Below are 10722 nucleotides of genomic sequence, written 5' to 3'. Positions count from 1 at the left end.
ACCCTCCCGCGTCTGCATTGCCCTAGCCTCCCCCCGGGACTGGGCTTTAAATGAAAATTCCTGCCGATTTTTTTTACACCTGACGCTCAGCACGTTCGGACACGGGGAAAGAGGCGGGGCTTCGGCTGCAGATTCAGCCACTCGACATCAAGACGGGGAGCTAAGCTGCTGATGGACAGCGACACTGACCAGTCAGTGCTAGAGCAGGGGGTGGGGCTTTCTCGTTGGGGACTTGCATTATCCAATCGGAGAGTGATGAAAGTCAAGCGGATTGGCCAATGGGGTGGGTGTGTTTGGGGCGGGGGCGTGGCTTGCTTGGAATGTTGGTGGAGCCAAGGTTCGGAAATGGAATGTTTGGACACGGTTACACCTGAGTGTCAGCGAGATGGATACAATTCGGGAGTGAGTCCCTCCCGGAGCCGCTACCGCTCCCAACCCCGGCTCAGCAGCTCCCACCCGCGGCCCCAGCCTCAGAGAGACACCGCTCCTCCCAGCCCCGGCACTCGGCAACCCCCCGCTGGCGCTTCCAGCAGCATCTCCTTCCCTTAACAAGTTCCCGGCTCCAGCTCCAGGCACGGGCAGCAAATGTCCTCGGCTGCCCCATGCCCGGCTGGGCTACCGCTGGTCCACACCTACCCTTGCTTTGGAACCGGGAGGATGCATCTTGTGGCTGCGCTGGGATCTGGAAGCGCTTGAGATCCGGGGTGTCGGGCTCCTCTCTGCTCTTCCATCCAGTCCAAGTGCCACCTCCTGTAACCTTCTCCTCTTCAGCATCTTCCTCCCGAGGAGAGCGAATGGTCCTGGACACATGCAGGCCAGGAAGAAATACATCTTGATCGCATTCTGCGCTTGCTGGCTCTTGCTTTTCTACTTCGGGGGAGCGCAGATCCGGCAACTGAAGTTCTTGTCACGGAGGCAGAGCGAGGAGATGGTGATGGCGAGGAGATGGCCAGCGTGGGACGATGAGGCGACGCTCAAAAGTTTTGTGGAGCAGCCTGGAGGAGGAGGGGAGGTGGATGTTGGGCTGCGGGAGTCTCCAAAGATCAAGAGGGAGAACAGAGCGATCGTGTACAAGGACAGCAGGTGTCGGATGGAGACCTGTTTTGACCTGTCTCTGTGCGAGAAACGAGGCTTCGGGGTTTACATCTACCCCCAGTCCAAAGGGGATAAAGTTTCTGAAAGTTACCAAAAAATTCTCGCGTCCATCCAGGGGTCCCGGTATTACACTCCGGATCCACACCAGGCCTGCTTATTTGTCATGGGTATAGACACTTTAGATCGGGATAAGCTTTCCTTGCAATACATTCACGACGTCGATAGCAAAATCCAGAGTTCTCTCTTGTGGAATAACGGGAGGAACCATCTGATATTTAACCTCTACTCGGGAACTTGGCCTGATTATACGGAGGATCTGGGCTTTGACGTTGGCCAGGCCATGGTGGCCAAAGCAAGTTTTTACATGGAGAGTTACAGGCCACATTTTGATGTCTCCATCCCTTTGTTTTCAAGAGAGCATCCTCAGAAGGGTGGAGAGAAAGGCTGGCTGCTCTACAACAACGTCCCACCCAGGAGAAAGTACCTGTTGGTCTTCAAAGGCAAGAGGTACTTGACAGGAATTGGGTCAGATACCAGGAATGCCTTACACCATATCCACAATGGGAAGGATATTATCTCACTGACCACTTGTAAACATGGGAAAGACTGGGAAAAACACAAGGACGGCCGCTGTGACAGAGACAACCAGGAGTATGAGAAGTAAGTGGACAACCTTCATTGAAAAGTCTAACACGTTTTGACATTTTAAAATATTCCCCAAGTTAAGTGTTTGATATTTCAGGAGAGGGTTTATGGCCATTCTGTTTTTGCAACTATAGGACATTGTGTATTTTGGGATGTCCAGACTTTAAAGTTGAGCATTTTTAATCTCGGACAAACTCTCTCAAGGTCAGGGCCCTCTTCAGGATTAGGATAATTTTGCGCCAGTGTAATTGTGACATAAGTTTTCTAAGAACAGTTCTCGGGCGTGCGCAAGTTTCCTTGTTTGTTCTGGGATATTCATGGGATGGGGAGGGTGATGCTTGCTAACATTTTAAGCTGGTATTTTTGGTTGGGCTCAGATCGTTTGAATAAGGTTAAGCCTCTATTAAGGCTTAGAGGTCTTAGGATCTGATGGAAATGTTATAACATCAAAATATGTGAAAAGATAGGCATTTTGATTTGTGATTAATTTTAGTTTGCCCGTTATACTCTTAAGGCTACAACTTTATGTCCCAGTTTGACACTGTTGGGCGAAGGGTTGCTTATACGCAGAATGTATTGTCCCTCGGGTTTTCCCCCGACTGGAGCAAGTCTCCAATGATGGTGGAGCCAGTAGGTGCAGCGTACATCAGGCGGCTCCTGCATAGCTCCGTCTGTGTGCTGTGCTGTGGTTCTTCAATCGCAGCTCTCCCCCGACTCGACCAAGAGCCGGAGTATAGATACAGAAGTGATTTTAAAGTCGGGAGCAGGCCTGCGAGATAGATACAAAGAAGAGGAGATTTAAAATCCGCTAAAACCATAACTGGAAATGGGAGATTGAGGGGCAATTTCAATCAGATCTTGAAAAAGCCAAGCAACAGCTAAAAGGAATGTCCTAATTGATTGGGAAGAAAAATAGCTTTCTGGATCGCAGCCAACAGGAAAGTAAGAATTTTGATGGCTATGACCTGTAATGTCTTGTTTTCTTTTTCTTAAAACTCTGGATGGAATTTTTTGGGGAGGGTATTGTCTAATGCAAGAATCACCTTTTATGTATGTAGTAGATCTGAGTGACAAAAGCAAGAGTTTAAAGAGGCAAAGCCTCAAGGTTTTGATGCACTTTTGTCTAAAGTGATCTGTAGATGTTAATTCCTGCTGTAAAGATTGGATGTTTCTGATCAAAATGGACCTGTACTCCCAAACCTTTTGTTGCGGACTATTGGCTAGCATTTCTTGCAGCACTCATTCCAGATCTAGTGCTGTGCTTTTCAATGGTCTATCTACTCATTGGGTTAATCCATGAGGTTCTGATGTCGTATAGTGCATGTGGAGTAATGGACAAGAGGTACTTTGTCGATCAGCTTATTGACTTGAAGTATCCTTCAGGATATCACTTGTCAAGGCAACCAGTGCCAACATTCAAGTTATCTTCCCTTTTATAATCTAACAGTGTTGTTAAGACTGGTTTTATCAATACATATTCTTGCCCTCTGATGAATGTGTTGCCTCGATGGCTATCAAGCACCACTCACACATATAGGGTTTGCCTGCTACCTTGACATTAGTGTTACATGACCGGTATCTGAAATGATTGTCGTAGAATTGAAATAACCTGCTCTACTGAAACAGTCACGTTTCAAAGGAATGATTAGGTGTATATATTTGACCTGTATGCAATCTACATCTGCCTGAGCGTATCTAATGCATTCTCAGGAAAAACTTGAGATCAAAATCCATCGGCTGTTAATCAGTCTTGGATGTAGCTGCACACCTGCTGATTAAGGTCAAAATTTGTTCTGAATGGGAGATACTTCAATCACAACTCTTAGTCAGGAGACACATGCTGCATTTGTGGCATTTTAGACCCCTCGATTTGCTCCCCACTTCTCCTGTAGGTGCCGACTCACAGTGGGTTTTGGTTCCGCGGGGGTCGTTGGCCATTTAGTAACTAACCAAAGTGGCCATGTTCCAGGTGTGAGCCCAGGTGGTGACCAGATATTTGACCATGGCAGGCACTGATCTGAGTAGAAACCCTTGCTGAATTCTTTTATTTTCTTTCCCTGGCACCTCCCTAAGGCACTTGGGGTAATGGTAGTGCATTTACCATCACTGGGAATGAGATCGGCTGCCTTTTTGCAGCCCATCTCAGGAATGAAACATGGAATGTTCCTGGTCTGTAGTCACCAGGTTGACAGTGGGGCTGAAAGAGTGAAATCATGAGGGACAAGCTGCATAGACTAGGTTTGAATTCCCTTGATTATGGAATGTTGAAGGTGTGATCTAACTGAGATGTTTAGGATGATTAAAGAAGTTGAGAGGGTAGATAGAAGCTATATCCTCTAGTGGCTGTGAGATAGTCTGGAACAAAGGCGTAAACTTAAAATTAGAGCTGGGCGGATCAGGAGTGATGTCAGGAAGCAATTCTTTGCATAAAGGAAATCTGAAATGCTATCTTCCAAAAGGCTGTGGAGGATGGGAGTCAGTTGCATGCTTTAAGATTGAGATTGATAGTTTCATATTGGGTAGGGGTATTAAGGGATATGGAGCAAAGGTGGGTAACTGGAGTTGAGATACCGATCAGCCTTGATCTAATGGAATGGCAGAACAGGCACGAGGGGTCAAATAGCCTACTGCTGTTAAGTATCAGACTATGCTGATGCATTTCCCTCCTAAAGCCATAGAACCATAGAAAAATTACGACACAGAAGGAGGCCATTCAGCCCATCGTGTCTACTCCGGCCGAAAAAACCAACTGCCCAATCTAATCCCACCTTCCAGCACCTGGTCCATAGCCTTGCAAGTTACAGCACTTCAGGCGCATGTCCAGGTACCTTTTAAAAGAGTTGAGGGTTTCAGCCTCCACCACCATTCCTGGCAGTGAATTCCAGACACCCACCACCCTCTGGGTGAAAATGTTTTCCTCATGTCCCCTCTAATCCAATCACCTTAAATCTGTGTCACCTGGTAATTGACCTCTCCACTAGGGGAAACAGGACCTTCCTGTCTACTCTATTTAGGCCCCTCATAATTTTGTACACCTCAACTAAGCCACTCCTCAGTTCTAAGGAAAACAACGCTAGCCGATCCAATCTTTCCTCAAAGCTGCAACTTTCAAGCCCTGGCAACATTCTTGTAAATCTCCTCTGTACTCTCTCCAGAGCAATTATGTCCTTCCTGTAATGCGGTGACCGGAACTGTGTGCAATACTCCAGCTGTGGCCTAACCAGCCTTTTATACAGTTCCAGCATTTCATTGCTGCTTTTGTATTCTATACCTCGGCCAATAAAGGAAAGCATTCCATATGTTTTCTTCACTCTATCTACCTGTCCTGCCACCTGTGGGCATACACTCCAAGGTCTCTCATGTCTTCTACCCCTCTCAATATCCTCCCATTTATTGTGTATTCCCTTGCTTTGTTTGCCCTCCACAAATGCATGATCTCACACTTCTCCGGATTGAATTCCATTTGCCACTTTACCGCCCACTCAGCCAAACCATTGATATCATTCTGGAGTCTACAGCTATCCTCTTCAATGTCAACTACACAGCCAATTTTTGTGTCATCAGCAAATTTCCCAATCATGCCTCCCACATTTAAGTCCAAATCATCAATATACACAAACAGCAATGGGCCAACACTGAGCCCTGTGGAACGCCACTGGAAACCGCTTTCCATTCACAAAAACATCTGTCGATCATTATCCTTTGTTTCCTGTCACTGAGCCAATTTTGGATTCACCTTGCCACAATCCCCTGTATCCCATGGGCTTTCATTTTTATAACCAGTCTGCCATGTGGGACCTTGTCAGATGCCTTACTAAAATCCATGTAGACCACATGCACTGCCCTCATCAATCCTCTTTGATACTTCCTCAAAAAACTCAATCAAGTTAATGAGACATGACCTTCCCTTATTAAATCCATGCTGACTATCCCTGATTAATCCATGCCTTTCTACATGGCAATTTATCCTGCCTCTCAGAATTGATTCTAATAATTTACCCACCACCGAGGTCAGACTGACTGGCCTATAATTATTTGGCCTATCCTTTGCACCCTTTTTAAATAATGGAACAACATTCGCAAACCTCCAATCCTCTGGTACCTCGCCCATATCCAGAGAGAATTAGAAGATGATCCTCACTGCATCCGCTATTTCCTGCCTGGCTTCTTTTAACAACCTGGGATGCAATCCATCCGGCCCCGGTGATTTATTCACTTTCAAGGATGTCAGACCCTCTAGTACTTATTTACCTTGTGCTTATCGTATCTAATATTTCACACTTCTCTTTTACTACAATTTCTGCATCATCCCTCTCCTTCGTGAAGACAGAGACAAAAAACTCATTAAGAACCCTGCCCAGATCTTCTGCATCCACGCATAAGTTCCCTTGTACACCTTTGATAGGCCTTACCCTTTCCTTAGTTATCCTCTTGCTCTTAAAGTATTAATAAAACATCTTTGGGTTTTCTTTGATTTTACCTGCCAATAATTTTTCATGTCCTCTCTTTGCTTTTCTAATTTCCTTTTTTACTTCACCCCTGCACTTTCTATACTCCTCTAGGCTTTCTAAATTATTACGTTTTTTGTGACTGTCGTAAGCTTTCTTTTTCTGCTTTAACTTACCCTGTATGCTTCTAGATAACCAGGGGGCTCTAGATTTGGCCATACCACCCTTTATCTTTGTGGAGACATGCCTTTACGTTCCCCTTAGAATCTCGCTTTTGAGATTCCTCCCACTGGTTTGCCACTGATTTTCCTTCAAGTAGCTGTATCCAGTCCACTTTCGCCAGATCACCTCTCAGTTTCGTAAAATTTGCCTTCCCCCAATTTAGAACTTTTACTCCTGTTTTATCTTTATCCTTTTCCATGATTGTGCTAAAACTAACTGTATTATGGTCACTATCTTCAAAATGTTCACCCACTGCTACTTCATCCACTTGCCCAGCTTCATTACCGAAGACTTAATCTAGAAATCTCATTGGGCTTGTTATGTGCTGGCTAAAAAAGTTCTCTTGAATACAGTTCAAGAATTTTGTGCCCTGGGGAAGCATTGGGGAAGCTTCATTTATTCTGCTTGTTGCTGAAACAGGAAGTATTCTATTGTGCACAGCCGTCATTCATAGTGTGTTGATGTACATCACTCAAGGGCACAGTTGATGTCACTGGTCAAACATTACTCACTAATGTCAATTACTGTGCGATAGTAACTAGTTATTTTGTAGCAGTTGATTATATTAACAGTTTTGTTCTATGGTACCATAAGCATACCTGTAATTTTTCTTTGTTTTGCACTGAAAGTCTTGGAAATCAGTCAGCCCACAGTTTGGATTGTGACTATAATTATTCATTTGTTAATTACAGGGACATATTTACATATCAGTACCTAACAATATTTCATCAGCTTGCTGTGGGTCCATAGAAATTCCATGAAATTATCAAAATTAATCTCTAATTGCTTTGCTGCACATAGATTATACAGGATTATGATCTGGGTCGAGCCTTCAGCCTTTTGACTCGGGGACCAGAGTGGCTGAGCCAAGCTGACAATCTGTATCCCTCACAACAACTTGCACTTGCACCCCTAACTTAGCAAGATGTTCCTAATGTGCTTTTCGAAGAATGTGGAAGGAATGGACACTGAGCAGAAACTTTTTCACTTCTATGTGCTGAACTGCCTGCTTTTGACTCCGCTCAATGTATCCTGCTTGCAGCAAAGTGTAAGAGCGAAAATACCTGCAAAGTTCCTTCAGATAATGTGATTTCAGCAAAAAGGAAGCTTGTAAGTGCAATGGCAATTTTTTGATTTATATGCTGAAGCATGAGAGGCTGCATACTTGAAAATTGTATCACACTTTCTCCCCAAGTGAGGCCATTTACACCTTCAGTAAGAGCTACTTTTGGCTTCATGGAGCCAGAGGGTAATGAAGGCACTGAGTGAATTGAACAGCTGTGAAGCCAAGGTCATGTAGTAAACAGTAGTATTTTTATTGTTTGGAAACTGGGGTGAAAGGCCATGGGGCACATTAACCTGGTTGAAAAAAGTGAGGAGATGAATTGTACACCAACAAGTAGTGGTTAAGTTGTGTCAATGGAGGGATCTCCCTCAATGGAAGTGACAAAGTAATGCTCTTGCACAGGAATGAAGGCAAACTGAATTGAATCCTTCTTGCACTGTGTGCTTCATTGGTACTAGCATGGCTGTAGTGAGACCATGTGATGTGCAAGTCTTTGCCAAACTGAAATTCTGACTGATGATCACAAATGTGGATAATGGAGGTATCTGTGTCAGAGGTTGTGAATTCAAGTTCCACTCCAGGGATTTGAACACAAAATCTAGGCTGAGCCTCCCAGTGCAGTACTGAGGGAGTTGCTGCACTGTCGGAGGTGATATCTTTTGGTTGAGACGATAAACTAAATCCCCATCCAACCTCTCAGGTGGATGCAAAAGATCCCATGACGCTATTCAAAGGAGAGTGGGGGAGTTTGTAGCAGTGTACTGGCCAATATTAATTCCTCAACCATCATCACTAAAAACAGATTACTGGTCATTATCTCATTGCTGTTTGTTGGACCTTTGCTGTGTTTAAATTGACTACCACGTTTCCTACATTACAATAGTGACCCCACCTCATAAGTATTTAATTGGTTGTAAAGTGCTTTGGGGCGTCCTGAGATTGTAAACTGCGCTGTCTAAATGCAAGTCTTTCTTGCATTATTTGTGTTAAAATATTCTGTCACAGATTGAACAGCCTCATGTCCCAGTTTGGATCCCTATCGTCTTCCAGCTCTGGTCCACTGCACACCCCACTCTTTCCACTTGACCATTGGTGATAGAGCCTTTAGCCTTCATGTCCCACACTCTAGAATTCACTTGCTCAGTCCCTCTGCCAGGTCGTATCTCTCCCCATCTTCCAATGTATCTTCGAAACCAATCTTTTCTTATACTTTCTTTCACATCTTCAACATCTCTGCAGTTGCTGCTCAATATTCATTCCTTCCACATTCTTCGAAAAGCACATTAGGAACATCTTGCTAAGTTAGTGCAAGTTGTTGTACTGCCCATCCAGTACAATATCAGTATTTATTCAACAGTAATTCAGCTGGTTATTAAATATTTTTACATGCTCCATTTTTGATTCTGATGTGAGGGACAAGTTCCTGTGGGTGTTAAGTTAACCACATTGCGGACATGACAGGAAGACTTCCTGTGTTTACTATTTCTAGTGAATTGTCTCAAAAATAGGCACAATTTTACTACAAATTGTAACAAAGGCAGAATTCCCCATTTCCCTCCTCATAATCAGCATTAATGCCAGCGAAAGCAAGGTAATGTTTTGATTGCACCCTTTAGCAGAGATTCTGAGGTTCTGATTGAGGGTCCTTTCAAATATCAAACAATCTTATTTTCAGGCAAGCCGAGTGGGAGTATTAATCGACTCTGGGTCACAAGGTCACAGGTTCAAGCTCCATTCCAGGACTTGAGCTTTTAATCGAGGCTGATACAATGGGATTCTGGAAGTTTGGTGTGTCTGTCTTATTTCTTCTTATTTCTTATGCTTGAAGACTGTTGTTTTTCAAAGATCAGATTAAGTAGCCACAGATACTAAGTTAAACTGTATAGTTTATGTTTGTACTGCTCTGTATAGAAGTGTTCGCCAGTAGAGATTGCTGACATGGCAAGAAAACTCTGTGGGTTGCTTGCCGGATGGGGTCCCTCATTAAAAGGGTCTTACTGCCTGAACGAGGGACCTGGCATTGGAAAGGGGGGGCCTGCTGAGAGCCATCCCCCATCCTTGCTGTCAAACCCCCGACACCTACTCCCCTGTGATCCCCCACCCCTGGAGACCCCTCCTGCCCTGACTTACCTGTGGCCTGGGTCCTGCGCCCCTCCTAAGCCTCTGGTGGGTGTTCCACTGGTGGCAGTCACTGCCTCCATGTTGACACTGCTGAGTTAAAGAGTTGGCAGCCTCTGATTGGCTGACAGCTCTCAGACAGCAGGACTTCTGTTGCCAGGGTTCTTGATCCCATAGAAGGCCCATCGCTGTCCAGTTAAGTGCCTAATTGGCACTTGATTTAGCGGGCCTCCCACAGAAGGGGTGATGTGGGGTTCTAGGCGGCGCTTTTGCTGGAGGTCGAGACCCCTGTCGCCCGAAAAAATCGCAGCCCACATGCCTGCCACTGGTATCTATTCCTCATTTTTCTTTACTGATCAAAAATGCAATTAGCCACATATGGTTAGTGGACAACATTGGTACAGAAGCAAACTGCGTTTTTAATGCCAGAGAACACTGGAAACACTCAGCAGGCCAGGTGGCCTTTGTGGAGAGAGAGATACAGAGTTGATGCTTCAGTTCAATGACCTCTCATCAGAACTATTAATCATACTACTAATGGTGTTCAAAGTCGCATGAAGCACAAGTCCTATGAGGAGGTGGCCTCGTGCTCAGTGGGGCAGAAATGTAGCCTTGAATGAAGCCAAATTTGAAAAGTTATCAGAGGATTTGATGGACTACCTGATAATTTGAAAACATTTATAACTGAAAGTTAAAATGTTCGCAGAATTGACCGTCCCTTTTAGAGGTTATAACTATCAGAAAAGATTGAACAGGTCCTTTTATCCAGAAAAGAGAAAATGGAGGGGTGACCTGCTAAAGGTTTGAAAATTATGAAGTGGTTTGATGAGAGACGTACAGAAGATGTTTTCATTCGCAGTGATACCAAAACTAGACAAGACGAGAACAAACAAGTGCCCAGAGGTCAACCAAATTGGCTAACTCTGGATAGGAATGTACACTGCCAATTCCAAGGAGTCAGGAGCTGCAAAGAGGTTTTCTAGTTGGCGAAGTCAAAATGGACATTGAGGAAAACCACCTTTAGAAATACAATGAAGAGACAATACTATCCAGAAATAATCAGATATTGTAACACCAGAGCCCCAGTTTATGCGTATGACAGTCAAGGCAGATACCATGCGTTAATGT

The 10722-nt window shown here is 44.6% G+C and overlaps 1 protein-coding gene across 1 annotated transcript in view; it reads left to right on the top strand.

Moving 5' to 3' along the window:
• Positions 1-312: 312 nt before the first annotated feature.
• LOC137347227 (exostosin-1-like) overlaps positions 313-10722 on the top strand; it is a 297713-nt gene continuing 287303 nt past the window's right edge. The window contains exon 1 of the mRNA XM_068011474.1: positions 313-1755. Coding sequence (XP_067867575.1) covers positions 809-1755 — 947 coding nt within the window. The 5' untranslated portion in view covers positions 313-808. The remainder of the gene's footprint in view (positions 1756-10722) is intronic.

The sequence above is a fragment of the Heterodontus francisci genome, chromosome 31 (genome assembly GCF_036365525.1).
Source record: "Heterodontus francisci isolate sHetFra1 chromosome 31, sHetFra1.hap1, whole genome shotgun sequence".
Taxonomy (NCBI): Eukaryota; Metazoa; Chordata; class Chondrichthyes; order Heterodontiformes; family Heterodontidae; genus Heterodontus; species Heterodontus francisci.
Note: the sequence above shows the minus strand (reverse complement) of the source record. Positions and strands in the feature narration are given on the sequence as shown.